At 35.0% G+C, this 16183-nt stretch overlaps 1 protein-coding gene across 6 annotated transcripts in view; it reads left to right on the top strand.

Annotated features, from left to right (window-relative positions):
* Window positions 1-16183, top strand: part of LOC581235 (SH3 domain-containing kinase-binding protein 1) — a 46425-nt gene that overhangs the window by 5902 nt on the left and 24340 nt on the right. For 2 of the 6 annotated variants that reach the window (XM_030995348.1, XM_030995349.1), the window contains exons 1-3: window positions 5428-5532; window positions 6284-6441; window positions 8878-9064. In XM_030995348.1, the coding sequence (XP_030851208.1) occupies window positions 5487-5532; window positions 6284-6441; window positions 8878-9064 (391 nt within the window). In that variant the 5' untranslated portion in view covers window positions 5428-5486. Of the gene's footprint in view, window positions 1-5425; window positions 5533-6283; window positions 6442-8877; window positions 9065-16183 lie in introns of those variants that run through there. The other 4 variants (XM_030995346.1, XM_030995350.1, XM_030995351.1 and 1 more) reach the window with 4 other exon arrangements.

Raw genomic sequence — 16183 nt, 5'->3', positions numbered from 1 at the left:
TCTGAGTTTCTTACTTTCTTGATCAGTTTCCCTACGATCATACATATATATTTAGTATGAGTAGGCCTGGAATTAATTCATTTGAGAATCCAGAGATTAGGCTATCCCTTCTAATCTTTCGCCAGGAGATCACATTTAATCTTCAGTGGATCACATTTAGGGGAATGGATCTCTAGAGTGAGCTACAGACTACTGTAGAGTAGACAGAAATTAATTTGAGAAGCCAATTTTTTGTGGGATTTGTATGAGTGCAGTTTATGTGCATTGAGAAATATTTTGCTTTGTTAGAGAAGGTAAATACTTTTTTTTCAAAACCACAAATCAAATACAATATGAATGAATACCTCAAGCTCAAGTCAGTCACATGTTAATCTGCAATGTGCAGAGAGTAGAACTAATTATGAGTCACTTTCAGATGTGTTTAGAAATATACTGTACAGATCATTGATGTAGTGAACATCCAAGTACACAAACTGACTTTTATAAGTTCAATTAATAAAAGTAAATCGAAACACAGATAGACAAATACATCAATTTTTTCTTACAAGGCAAGGAAATTCAGCCTCATTTCTTTAATATATGTTGTACTACATGTATATATTCTAGATAGTTATTCAACTGTAACAGGGTAGGCAATGTATTTATAATGGATGTTCTGTCTCATATTTCTGTCGCTAAGAGTAAGACAAGCTGTCTTTAATTCTTTTCTTCAGGATGGAAAGAGCAGATACTGTACTACATGTACATGTACATGCAAAGTCGTATCTAGTACTTGACAACCTGCCAAAAATTCAACTTCAAATCTAATGTTTAATTATTTTATGAAAATTCATTTTCCAGTTCCTACATTTACATGTATAGGGAAGTTAGCCTGTATATTATTCTATACTTTATTTTTTGGCATGCAAAGGGCACTTTGGCCCTTTAACGCTGGCCAAGAGGAAGATAATGAGTTCCTTTTGATGATTGATTGACTGGGCAGGGAGTCTACCTGTTACCTTCAAGCCAGAAAGATCTCACTCAGACCGCAACCAACGGACACTCTCTCAGCTTGTTCAAATTCTCAACTTGTCAAGAGTGTCTGCGCTTCACACGACTGCACCAAAATAACCTCAATTTCTATATTTTGATCTGTCTATGGGCAGTGTCTTTGATTTAATGTAAAATATATTATCCAGAAAAAGCTGGACATGTGTCCAAAAACAAAATTAAACTAGATACTGGCTTTGTAAAAGAATTTGTCCAAAGTCAGGTTTTTTAAACAAAGGAAGATGCATGTACAGTGTAGTCTGGAATTGAATTTCCCTTTGTTAAATGTATAGTGGAGTCCATTAAACAAAATCATAATGCAAAGTTTGTCTCATTTTAATAATCAATTTAATAATATTATTATTAAAAAACAAGTCTTAATTGTCAAAAATTATCATTTGTGGCATGAATGAAACTATATTTTTGCCTTTTTGTTTCTGAGAAAATCTAATAAAAAAAGGATCAAATGTAAGGAGTCATTTATGACATATGATAATTACCGGTTTCACTGAGCCTGAATGAAGAGAATGAGAAGTTTTGATCGAGACTATTAATATCCAGTTCACCAGGATATTAATCATATTTCCTTTAAGATGTCAGATACTGTACATGTACATGTAGGTGTGGTAGCCATGTGTGGCTTGAGGAGCTCTGCTGGAAATGTAGATTTGCTTGGTTAAAGTCTTGGCCACAATCCTACGCTTATACATGTATTGTGCGCATACATGTACATGAATATGTTCCACTTAATGTCTTTGTAAATGTTCTTGGATAGGCCTACTATATGTAGGAAAACAGGTTTATAGACATCTCAGGGTCTCCATTTCCAGGCTTTCCCAGAATTTAGGGAAAACCTGGGAAATAAAGATTAAAAATCAGGTTTTTTTTTTTTAGAGAAATCACTCAAATCAGGAGGGGGGGGGGGGGATTATGTTTTTTGTTCCTTTTTGAATCTCTATATACCCCCAATAGTTAAAATAAAACTTTCTCTGGAGAGTTCTGTTAGTGTTTTCTTATAATAAACCTTCCATTTTTCCTCACTCCATTATTCCTCACTAAAAATAGAACCAATCTTTCCCTCTCTAGACTACTGTACAGTACATCACAAAAGGCTGTCGCCTGCAACTTTCTCTGGAGAGTTTTTTCTTATAATAAACCTTCCATTTTTCCTCACTCCATTATTCCTCTCTAAAAATAGAACCAATCTTTCTCTCTCTAGATTACTGTACCTCACAAAACTTTAAAAACTAAAAAATTATCTGTTTAGACTAGACATATATCTTAAAGGGATCCGGTAACTTTGTCTCAGATTCTGAAACAAAATTCTGGATTTAGCTCATGATGCAATGATAATTATAAACCTTTAGGTCAGTCAGGAACCCCATGACTTTTACAAGCCGATCGCCTGTCTGATTATCAAGATATTTATGATTGGAATGACAAATTTTGAAAACCGTTCGCCTGACGGTTTTCATAACACTACAGTCTATTGGGGAAAACAAGTATGGTAAAACCGGTCACTCAAAGATATTTACTTTTTTGAGGCACTTCTTGATCATTTTGAAGCTCAATTTTTTTAGGGCTTCAATATTACACCATATCACAGACACTGATAACACGTAGGGCCGTGTATCTCAGATTTAACATTGTTAAACGATAAATTTAATGACTAACCTACAGTCCATGTAGTAATCAACAAAGGGAGTCCTATTCTGATTCATGTACTATATCCCTTTCCAGCTACAGTACAAAGATAAACATTCATATAATAATAAGAAGGACAAAAATTACAGCTTGATTATAACATTTTTAAATCCTTAATCTTCAGCTTAATTGCAGATTAAAAAAAACTGAACTTAATCATAATTACTAGGCAGTTTTAAAACCAAGAAACTACAACCAGCAGTATGTAACTTCCCTTAATAGTAGCCACCCTACCCTTTTTTCTCAAAAGAGAATGTACGTGTGTACATGTATGGAGTAGGCTTGGGAATATAAATGTACAGGTAGCATTATGCATGTTGAAATAATAATCTTGCATCCAATTTTTCACTTTGTATTATGATATTTGTTGGAGCGGAACATACAGTAAATAGGATTTATCCACAGGATGCCATTCAGATGAATTGAATCCTGGTGATTGGTAGCTGACAATAGGGACGTTCTCACTCAGAGCAAGTACATACTGTACATGTACATATCCAATGTTGTCCAATAGTGTGATACATACATGTATGACTCAATTTTTTTAACAAACTGTGTTAACCAAAAAGATCAAATGTATTCAAGTCAATGCAGTTCAATTAAGTTTGATTTCAATCACACAATTAAAGGTACGTCATACAGGCAATGCTTACATGTACATGTACATGTACATATACATGTACCAAGTACAAGGAAACATAAAAAACATACAAATACATGAAAATGAAAAACGTAACATTACAATGTATACGGTAGTGACAATCGTCAGGACAGTTGGGAAGAAGGGTTTTATATAAAAAGCTGCCAGAAGAAAAATATTTGCATAACATTGAATCAAATTACTATAATAAAATATGAGATTTCACATTTCCTCTAAAAAAACAAATGTGTTAATGATTGTGTAACACGCTAGTATCAAGAGCGTACCAACTCAAGTGCTCATAGTGCTTGCTCCATTATTTCAATGAGCAATCAAGATTGTACAATACAATACAAAGTGTTTCTTATAAAACACTTTAACCAGTTATAACCAACCAAACACTTATGTACTTACATGTATAACATTGTGTGTTGCTGGCTTGCTGCACAGAGGTTATTAGAATCGAGCTATTAAAATCAAATTTTTTAAAGTTTCCTATGTTTGTGAATTGTGAATGGATGCAGAACCGGTGAGATTTGGATCCCATTTTCAGTCTCTTTCTTTTGTTGTTTGTGTGTGAATGGGGGTAATGTATGGATGAGTTCACACGTTTACAGGATGTTCAGACTCTCAGGTTCCAATCCTGATTCCTGATTAACTGTAAACATGCATCCACACATCCTTCAAATGACTTCCTCATCTACTCTCTTGACCAGATAGTGTTATTTCTAGCAGAATATTACTTCCAAAACACAACGTAGCTTTTTTATTACCTATCCAAACGTGGCCATAAAAACCATATGTAAAAATTGGATAAAATTGGGTTCTTTTTTTTTGTTTGATGTGACACCACTTTGTTAATTGCCATTGGATGCTTCATACTGGTACATGCCATTATACAACTGAATTTTAATTATACAACTAAATTATTCATAACCTTTACGGGCAATATGGTAGATTAAAAAAGAAGCAGAATAATGATAATACATAGAATAGTAAAGAATAGGGGAAGGTGGATAAATACAGGGGGGGGGGGAGGGGACAAACAATGAAATAAAGAATGTTGCGCAATTAAAAAAAGAGAATAATATCTGTAATATGTACTATGTACATGTACAGTACATGTATCTACAAGAAACCTTGTTATCGTGTCATGCAGTCATGAACAGAGCAACATATTCAATCCTTCTTTCCTCGCACTGTTCAACAGTGGAACGCTCTCCCTCTTGAGGTTGTCCTGGCTCCATCAGTGGAAGCCTTCCAGAGACAACTAAAGACTGGGGGGAAGTAAATTCCGGCAATTTTTTTACTGGCACTATGTACACCTGCACACCTGCACACCTGGACATCCCCATGTCGCAACACACATGCACTCGCACACATCTGCAAGAATCTTCAGCAGTGAAGGAGGCAGATTATTTTGAAGAAGAAGAAGAAGAAGAGACCTACATGTATGTACATGTACAATGTGCTTACATGAAAACCCTGTCATACATGTACATGTATATTAGATTGAAATACTTTATACAGACTACAAGGTGGTACCAGTAATGCATTTTATTTGTAATATCATTTTCTACAGGAAGCGTTGGCAGGTGGCCAGAGACAAGAATTAATTTGACCTGCATTGTACATGTCGATATTGTACCCCTCAAAATATGTAGCTAATTGAACGACATTTGTTGGGGTTCAGATACTAAAGGGCTCTGGTATGGAGCCAAAATGAGGACATCGAATGAGATCTGCCTCATGTTAATTTTGTATTCTCTGAGCCATATGAAGATTTTTTTTTTAAAACCCTACAAACCCAGATTAACACTCACTTTTACAGATCTAGCTAGCATACATTTTAGTTTGAAGAAAGAAGGTGTGTTTCTTCCTACTTGATTTCAATGATTTGGTTATAGAGTCTTATTTTATAGTCCTACCCACTTTTTAGGGGAATCCCCGTGTCCAAATAAAATCCTTTGTTGTTCTTATCTTTTGTTGTTGGAGGGCTTATTTTCCCCTTCCCACTTCCTTATTATCCATCTGTGATTTGGCTGATACTTCTGGTTTAAGGAACTGAAAGGGATTCTGATTAAAACAAGTTGTAATTTGCTTCTTCTTCTTCATGATCCATCTCTTATGTACCGGAGGGTTGATGGATGTGATGTACAGTAAGTGGTAGAGTAGTGGTCTCATAATACTAACAGCAAGGTCATGGATTCAATACCAAGTGTCTATTGCCCTTTGATAACTAAGGGTCATTGTACATGTACATGTTTAATCCTCATGAGCAAGTTTCCCTCAGAGGAATTAAAGCCGAAGATCTGCTTGTCACTTTGCGTGGGCTAGAGACATACAATGTACTGTACCAGTACTCTGCCTTCCAATGGTGTGCTTTGTGTTTCTGTGTTTTGTCACATGCTCTGGTAACCATTGCCCCAAGCTTTATTTTGTCAAAGATATGGGGTTAATGTCAGGATTGCAATTATGTTGTCAGTTAGGTTTAGAGTTAGGATAAGAGTGAGTCATATATTTTGATCTAGGGTTGAAATTGTGAATGATAATAATAATATTTTTTACATATAATTGCATGTCTCTATGTGCTTTACAGAACAGAATACATAATGAGTTGAAATGGTGCACTGGGTTCATAAATGTGAGGTCTTACAAAGTGCTTACCGGTAATAAAAATTTCAAATTACTTCTGAATGTTTCATATGTTTCTATGGTATTCCAGCAAGTTATTACATAAAACAGTGGCTGCATAAATGTGGGAATGCAGTACTTTAGGTCACCTAAATGTTGGTATTGCATGCTGGGGCTTGATTATTGAGACACTTGTACAAGTGAGAGTTAAGGTCTTATGTATGATACTATTATTAACGCAAAGTATTATAATGACACCATTGTTGATTCTTTCAGCGGAGGCAGTGGTGGAGTTTGACTATGATGCCGTCAATGGGGATGAACTCACTCTCCATAAGGGTGCCATCATCAAGAACATAAACATGATGGAAGGAGGATGGTGGGAAGGAGAAGTCCATGGTAAAAGAGGAATGTTTCCAGACAACTTTGTCAAGGTGAGTGATCCTTCATCATCAATAATGCTCAAATACATACACATGTGCATGTGTGCTTTAAATCTTATTAGCCTACATGTAAGTCCAGAGAACATGATGTGGACGATTTACTACATTTACATTATAAAAACGTGTAACTTATGATCGTATGATGATATTGAAGGGTACAAACAATACATGTGCATAAATATTGAAAGATATTGAAAGATGAAATCCATTGCCACTTCATTAAACTTCCTTATTTACATCAATGTACGTGCTGCACACACTTTGGTAGCTAACTTTTTTATGAGCACCGCAAGTTTTAAATTAATGTGTACAATACATGAAAACATGTATGTACATGCATACTGTAAAAGTACACTAATGACTGATAAGCAGTAACATATGATCTGTGTTGGAGATATGTTACACAAGTTAAAGAGAGCAATCAGTGTTTGTCATAGTTTTCATCGTATATTTTCAATTAGTCAGAATACTCAGATTTTTCAAGATACGGTCCTAGATAGCTGGAAAATGTTGCCTTCTGATGTATACTGAAGCATTTATACATGTACATGTACACCTGTGACACCTGTACAGTAAGCAGTGTCGAATAAGCACCAGTATCAATCCATGTCACATTTAAATCAGGATTTGTTTAATTTGGAAACAGTGAATCAATCCTAGACTGGGCAGATATTACATCAACATTTTTGTGTATTAATGGTGAACTTTAAGAGATTGTTTACGGTACATGTTTTGAAATAAAAAGAAGTAGCATACATGTATCCTGTTCTGGTCATTACTATTCATCACTCGTCATGGCTTTAAATTAAATCAGTGTCATTGTTTTAGAAACAGACATGTACAAATAATAACTATTGATATATTTCATTATTTACTGAGTATATTTATGATTTTTTTTTTACCCCCAGTAACCTGAATTAGGTCAATCTGTCTGAGAGTCTGATATGACTTGTATTTCCTGCTAATTTTAATTATTTCTTCTTTTTGTTTTGGTTGTGTTTTCAGTAATGGTCAATGTGCATAGTGATGGGCACTTCGTCAGTCCTGATCAAAACAGACATTCCTTTTTTTTTTTCTATTTCTCTCTCTTTCTCTATTCACAATTGTAAATCGTTACAAGGAACTAAACATGTATTGTTTTGCACACTGATTTTGTTTCTATATAACGGGACTGTATATGGACATTGTTCTTGTAGAATTGTAGTTGTTCAGTTCTGAAGGAGGTTTCGTCTGAATGACAAGTACTTGTGAGATTGGAAGGGTATAAGCCAATAAGATGCAGAGATAAGCTGAGAGGAAACCAACTTCCATTCCGTCTCTTAGGACTGAGTGCTCATGGTTGTATACAGAGGTGAATGTGAGCTGGTTTCTTGTACGTACATGTAGGTAGGTGAGTTTCAAATCAGGGACATTGTTTGGGGGTAGGAATCTAGCAGACTGTTTGCAGAGTGTCAGGACCATATGCCATGTTGTGTTTCTGTGGTTGATGTTGTGCCAGGATCTCTTTATTTGGTGATGTGACCAACCCGGATTTAACGATTAAACGTGAGCCTCGCCTTACCTAAAGTCTCTTCTTAAGGAAAGTTTGCTGTCTGGGCTCAAATGCTGGATTTGACAAGGACTTGAATTCTATAGATGTTCCTCTTCTTGCGTAGTTTTACAACAATGTAACTGTTGTGTGATTTTCTTTTGGCAAACAATTACAGGTTGGCAACATCATTCTGTTTGTGTTCATGTGCCATATACAATGAAACCAATATACATGTACATGTAGGCCTGCCTATACAGACAGCTCAAGGGAGACAAAGGACATGGTCTTTATTGGCAGGTGGTACATGTATGTACAGGTTCCTTCAATACATGTTTCAATGAGAACTACTTCATAGGAAATAAAATTGTCTTCATGAACAGCCTAACAGGTGGTCTTTTCTATACAGGTGGTTGCTAAAACAGGTTTCACTTTATCAACTAGTGATTGCTAAGCCCCAGAAGCCTTGTCCCAGCTTTAGGTGATCAGGAATTGAGAGGTGATTGACCTTGTATGAAGTGATCTGTTCTTTACCATCAATACTCTGCCTTTGACCGTGGACCTACATGGTTTGACCGAGTTTATCTGACCAACGGGAAACACCAGCAGTGTCATCGTTACTGACCCAATTCAGTGTCTTTCAAAAGAAATAGCTCACTTTCTCCTTCTATCTCATATTGATTTCATTCCTATTAGCTCTGATTAATTCTTCACTATTCCACCTACATGAACCACCTGATTTTGCCTTAGGTCATTGAGAAGCCCAGTAGTACACAGAAGCCAGCCGTAACAGCATCATCGTCTTCGTCCCCATCCTCATCGATGAAGTCATCATTACCGACCCCATTCAGTGTCTCAAAACATACAGCTCAGTTTCTTGTTCTGTCTTGTATTGTCAGGTCATTGAGAAGCCAAGTCCTGCTAGTACACAGAAGCCAGTCGTAGCAGCAGCACCGCCAGCTTCGTCCACATCGTCATCCTTATCATCATCGTCATCGATGAAGTCACATGGTCCAGGTGTAGCCAATGGGGATGTGTCGTTAGGGAATACAGAGATGGGTGATGAAGCTAAAGTCAAGAAGAGAGGTGAGGCCATTTAAGCATAATAATAATAATAATAATACTCCGCTTTATAGCGCTTAATACAATGTCTCTTAAGTGCTTTACAGATATACTATTATCCGGGTCATTGGATTCAGTGCTTGCCCGCACACACTATGTCCACAATCTCCACTACCTGGGGAGCATTCCAGCCAGGCGTTACCTGACGCTCAAAAACTGTTTGACCAACAATGCCGGTCGCATCCTACCGGGTATCCATTTAACAACTGGGTGGAGAGTATCAAATGTAGACATGGCCTTAGAACCAGAAGGGGGTTAGTAGAGATGTCATTATCAAGCGGTCTAATCATTGACAGGAAAGTCAAAGGTTGTGGATTCAAGCCCCAGCACAGCACTTATGTCCTGGAGCAAGGTATTTTTATCTACATTGCTCCTCTCCACCCAGGGCGTTAAATGGGTACCTGGTAAATGTGAACAGGACACAGGTGTATAGTTGGATTAGCATGTGCAAATCCGTAAAAGGGTGACTGGCTAGAAAGACCCTCCCCCCCCCCCCTCCCCCAGGGAGTGGTGAGTGTGCACTGTAATGTGCAGAATCATAACAGAATCCAGTGAAGGGGATAATAATACTGTAAGCGCCTCAGTCTGTTATACATGTATAGTCACTGGTGAGAAACGGTTATTATTATTATTGTTATTGTTATTATTGTTATTATTGTTATTGTTATTATTGTTATTATTGTTATTGTTGTTGATGTTGTTGCTGTTATTGTTTTTGGTTATTGTTATTATTAATATCGTTATAAGGGCATTAACTCATAGAAGATAATAACTGCATACAGTACATGCGAATCGTTTAATGCCCTTTTGGCGCACAGCAGTCATTTTTTTTTATAGTCGTTTAATTCCTTTTTCTATCTAATGTTATGTTTAATCTTGTATGGTATGTTTCTACTGGATAGCAACTAATGGGTTGAATTTTGATATTTGAAATTTGTTTTTACATTTGGCCTGTTCCATAATTAAAAAAAAAAATCGGTGTTCTATTACCGTACCATTGCGCTCTGAAATATGAAACCGGGAGATGAATTCAAAGAGTTCAAATACTATCAAATTCTAATTGAAATATTTTGAACTATTAAAGATGCTCAGAAAATCTATGGAAATTTAACTTTTCACACATTCAAATAAGAAAAGAAAGAGAAAAAAAAAGATGGGATTGTACATATATGTGCAATGTATGCTGCACAAAAACAAACAAAAAACAGAAGGAAATAATACAAATCCTTTTTAATAAGAAGGATTCATGTACCTATGAAGGCCTAGAGGCTAGATAGGAAAAATAAGGAGAGAGAGAGAGCGAGAGAAAGAGAGAGAGAGAAAGAGAAAGAGAAAGAGAGAGAAAGAAAGAAAGAAAGAAAGAGATGGGGAGGGAGGGTAAGAGTGATAAGAGAATAGAATAGAAGAAATGTTTGAACATTTGCTAAATCAGGGAAGTAAAATCATATCATTTTCAAAATCATACACCTTGGAGTTGTTATTATGAGGTGATTGTAAAAGTACTTCTCCAATGTATCACTTGCCCATGTTACTGTACCTCTCGGCACATGTGTCAAGCAAAGCAGGTTCTACTGGAGGGAGAGCTACAGGGTGTAGTTACATTTACATGTAACTCCTATGTCTTGGGTCACCGTCTTTGAGTATTTCCTGTTTTTAGAGGAAGCGTTCGTCTGCGTCACTCAGAGGTGCATGTACGAGGTCTCCCACATAATAAAGCAAACTCACTATGATCCCTACTTTAGGACAGAACCGGTAATACAAAATTAATTTAGTTTTAGTTTTACGACAATGTGAGATGATGCAGCTATACCCTTTATGGACATTATAATTGTGTGTTAAATGCACAAATGATAGTATAGAATTACATATAGATAGATAAATTAAATAAATTAATTAATAAATATATATTGAATGAGTGAAAATAATTGTGGTCATTGAATACATTTGACCTCAGTTACCAATATTTTGTGTCATTACAATTCTAATTCAGTATTGATAAAATCAACATTTGATATTGACGAGTACAGCTAGTCCTCTTGATCCTTATTCTCGTGCAACAGTCTTTTCAGTGAGCTAACAAGACTTGAAGTTGTACCAAGTCACATGCCTGCAAACTGGTATTCTAAAGAAATCAAATGTATATGCTCAAAGTCTATTTAAGATACTACATGTACAATGTATGTATCTAGGGGTACTGGGTTTAGTGTTGTGCCAACAATGTTAGAAGATTTGAATATAGCTAATTCTGGGATGCAGGAAGTACCAACACGCAATATATTGATGATAATAGTTTTTTTTAAATATGATGAAATAGCTCATTTGGTTTGGTTAGTCTTTCCATAGTTAAATGATGAACACATAATATTTTGTTCTATTTTTTTCAACCAGGATATTATTATATTGTATACAAATGAACCATGAAATTACTCACTTCAGCACTATGCGTGATAGATACAATCATTTAGGCTGCATGAATGACTTCATGCTTCAAGCTTAAACGCTTTAGGAAGTCATTATAACCTTTGAAAAAGAATGTGATCAAAATAGAACTGTAGTAGATACATGGTACATGTACATGTGCATGCCATGAGCATAGCGAGCTCAGTCTTTGAATTTTGCTAATGAAAAATTTTGAGGGAAATTGTTAAATGTCAATAGTTATGAAATCTCTGGACACTTACAATTTGGGGGAAGGCATGTGTTTACTAGTGACCACCTGTCTACAAAGACCAATTTTGGGGTTTTTTCCTTGAAAACAGTTTCTCGTTGAAACATGTACTAAAGAAACCTGTCTACAATGACCACTTTTTGTGTTTCCTCTTGGGCGATCACTATAGACAGGTCTGACTGTATCTCCTTTGCTTTATACTTCTGGGCCCTGTCCTGTAAAGAGTTGTGATTGATATCCATGTCAATCGCAACTTTGCAGGCTCCTAGATCTCTTTACCTCTTGTTTAGAGGTATTGATGAGAAGTACTACATGTTGCTATATAGCCTTGTCTCTTGTTAGTGGTTTCTAGACAGGACAATATCATGGCAACTGGGCTATAAAAGGTCAAATTCCTTATGGTTGTTAATTACATCCCAAAAAATAAAACAAACATAACAATGCAATCAGTCATTGTTTACATGGATTGCAGTCTTTAGATACAGACCCCTTCTTTGTAAATTTTTGTTGTTGTCCCATGATAATTAAAGCTAAATACCAGTTCTGGTCATGTGATTGCATTCTGAAAGAAACATTGTGGAATCAATCAGAAAAGGTTGATCATCTAGCATATAAGTATTGGTGTGTACTGCAAGGTTCTGGAATCATCAAAATGATAAGAAATTTGGCCCAGTCTTCGTAAAGTTACAAGCACTGTACACAGAAAGATGTATATGGGACTATACGCACACGTGCGCGACACGTGCACGACACATGCGTTTTTCTCTCACAGACTATAGATAAACTAATTTACCAAATATATCAATTAGTAGGCGGTTTCCCGGCAAAATTTTTATCATCACATGTATTAGTCAAAACATATTCTTTCACATGATTGGTAAATAAGAGCTTCCATTTCATTTTTTAAAATTGGGGCGTTTCCAATACTGGTCTTTACCTTTAATAATAAGGGGAAAAGTTGATTTTTATTTGTATCCCCCTTATATTACTCTTCAGTAGAGGTTTAATTGAATTTCTTTTATCTCCACATTTTAGGTGAAGACATAATTGTACATTCTTTCAAATACATGTACATGTATCTGTGTTCAATGTAGGGATGCGCTGTTGTTAGCTTGTTTGTAGATGTTATTATTCATATCCTTATCAAGTTTGGTAATTTTTTAAGTATGTGAAAAATTGATTTGTTCTGATTTATTTTCTTGCAAATGTGACATATCAAAGCTTCCATTTCAATGTATTCAACGAAGGCCTTGATTCAACCAGTCCAATTTCATTTTTGAGTTACAATTTAATTTAAAATTAAAAAAAAAAAAAAAAAAAAAAAAAAAATCCAATTTACATGGTTTATGAATAATTAAGTTGTTAACTGTACATGTATGTGTATACAGCCTGACATTTTTGGTAAATACACCTGTATATAGTGTGGAGATTTGTACTATTTTATTTTAATCATCTTTGAAATAACAACAAATATCCATGTGTACATTTACATCAGGTTCATTATTGAAACAAAACAAGTATTACAAAATTTAATCATTTAGTTTAAACTGTTGCAGGCCAGTTATAATTATTCATCAACATGTATCAAAACTACTTGTTTTCCATACATGCATGTTGGTAGAATTTCATGCTGTTCCACACGTATATGTACAGTATGTGTACTGTAGGTGTCAAACATTGTTATTGTAACCAAGCAGGAAATACTAGTTAGACCTCTTGAAATATAAGAACCCTGTATTTTCCCCTATGTCTCCAATGTCATTTTCAGCATGAAAACACTCAAATTAGATCATACACTGTACATGTAGTGCCTCTTAGGCTTCTACTTTAAGAAATATTCCTGAATCACTGTACAGATACGTTACACCTTTTGTTTTAAATGTACTTGTATTTGTATGTACTTTGCATAATTCATTTTTTTGTGTACGTCCGTTTCCTGCTGTTATAGACAGCGTGTCCACACACAAAACAATTTATCCCGAAACTCTATAACGAAATGTTGTATAAAGAATCATCGTATAAATTTCAGAGTGTCCACACACAAGAAACGTCGTATAAATAATCATTGTATAAATTCCAGGATGTCCACACACAGAAGAAAGTAATTCTGAAACTCTCCAGCGAAATGTCGTATAGTTGCGCAGTTTGCTACTGCGGTCATGAAATGGAAGAGAAAATGAGAGGTCTGGTCTCCTTTCGCTCAAGGTCACGTTAAGCCCCGCCCAGTTAGTTACACTAGTTACACTCCCCCTGTCCACACACAACATTTTCCGTGATTAGGCATGATTCTTTATTGAGTTTCAGTTCGAAACGATGCCCAAACCTGCGTTTCGTTAGACTAGTTTTGTTAAACGACGTATCGTTAGTGAGCGTCCACACACACAATTTTCATCGTAAAACTATCGCGAAACGGTATAGCTAATCATGGAAAATGTTGTGTGTGGACAGGGGGAGAGTTGTACTGTAAGTGCAACTGTGTTGACAATTCTACTACTTTATGTGTGTGCATTCAAAAATACAATTTTATTGTACATGTACACTCTATGTATACATACTGTACACTGTACTAAATAAACACAAGAATTTATGTTTATATCTCTCTTTTTTTAGACCACTTAATCAATATTTGAGCTTGACACTTTAAGTAAGATCCCACTGGGGCATTTACATGTACATGTATCCACACATTTCGTCAATAAGCAAACAAAAATTGTGATAACTATGCCAAATGTTATAGTTATCAGAAAGCACCATTTTTCGTTGGTCACTCTTAGTAGGTCCATGCTGGTCATACCAATAGTTTCTTCATTTGTGGATGATACATGTATGTGTACAAGATAATGTATATGTCGTACGTGACACATTGCACAGAGTCGTTCATTGGTTTTTCCTCTCTGCTTTCAGTAGAGACAAATATACACATGTACACTAGCTTATATTTGGCACATGAAATACATTTGTACCTGCTGAAAATCATCTCTGTGGTAATGTGTCAAAATATGAAATAATTCACATTTATTCACCCTTGTATTACAGTGTAATTGTACATTCTTACAATTTTTCTAGTTCTACTTCTATTCATTTTCATGATGATGATGCTGGACTTGCAGTTGTTGTTATTTCCTTAATAAATTGTTTTTTTGGGGGTGAGGGGTTTAACCTTAGACAATTATCAAATGCTTCCTCTTTTACATCAGAATATGTACAGTACATGTACATTACTTGTACCAAAAATGCATTTTTTTTTTCTTCTCATTTTCCATTTTTCTTCTTCTTCCCATTTTCCATTTTCAAGGAATTATGGAAATCATGGAATAATATCAATACATCTAATTTATTATTATGATTTATACCATAAACTAATTATTTTACCTTATATTCTATGTTTTGAAGATTGAAACTGAAAGGATCATACATGTATATGAAGTTGTATCAAATAATCCAATAGAGGTTGAATAGAGCTTTAAATTACACAACAAATTTTTTTTTTCAGGAGTGTCATTGTATGCCAGTTTACCATATCAATTCTCTGTTTTGGTTTCTGATTTTTAATCAAGGAACTATCCGTCTTGCTATTTACGGTAGTTTTTTTCTCTCTGTAATCAAAACAAAGCTCAGTCTCTATCTGTTTCATATTCTTATTGTTTTGTTCAAATAATGTTATTTACTTCACTGAAATGAAATTAACATATCTATGAACCAAACAAATTAGTTATTGTTTTTATACAAATAAACCTCTCTATCTATGTACCAAATGCATTGGTTACCCTTTAAATTAGATTATTCAAATAATGTCACAAATTCTAATTTGTGTACAGAAAAAATTATGGTTACTAATTAATCATAACTTAATTTTCATGAAAACAAATTCTTAGTGAATTACAATGTAAGTACCTGTATTTAAAGCAAATTCTAATTCTTTTTGGCTTGTCTCATATGATTATAAGAGGAAGACAAAGATTTTATTCTGATTGGTTTGAGTATGTATCTGAGCTAACTGAATATAATGTCCTGCTTGTTTGATAAAGGGCTGCAGTAAGAAGAGAAATATAGAATTCATTTGGGGCATTGCAAGAAAGTTGCGATTGATTGCAAGTTGCAAAATTTGTAACTGATATTTGTAATCGATTGCGACTTGATTTTCTTGCAACTAGTCTCCTAAATTCCCTAAGATTTTGTTAGGATTAAAGTTATAACAATCAAATTAAGTTAACTAGATCTAGCTTTTTTTCTTCTCCTTCCTCTCTCTCTCTCTTTTATTAGTGGGGCGTTGCAAGAAAGTTGAGTTGTGATCAATTGCAAATTTTCAATTAATCGCAAGACTTATGCTTGGGGGATTTGCAATTGATTGCAACTTTCTTGCAATACCCCATTAGTGATTTAAGTACTTGTACATGTACATGTATGTATGTAAA

The sequence above is a fragment of the Strongylocentrotus purpuratus genome, unplaced genomic scaffold (genome assembly GCF_000002235.5).
Source record: "Strongylocentrotus purpuratus isolate Spur 01 unplaced genomic scaffold, Spur_5.0 spur5_scaffold_21, whole genome shotgun sequence".
NCBI lineage: Eukaryota > Metazoa > Echinodermata > Echinoidea > Camarodonta > Strongylocentrotidae > Strongylocentrotus > Strongylocentrotus purpuratus.
The sequence above is the reverse complement of the archived record's forward strand: the minus strand, read 5'-3'. Positions and strand labels throughout refer to the sequence as shown.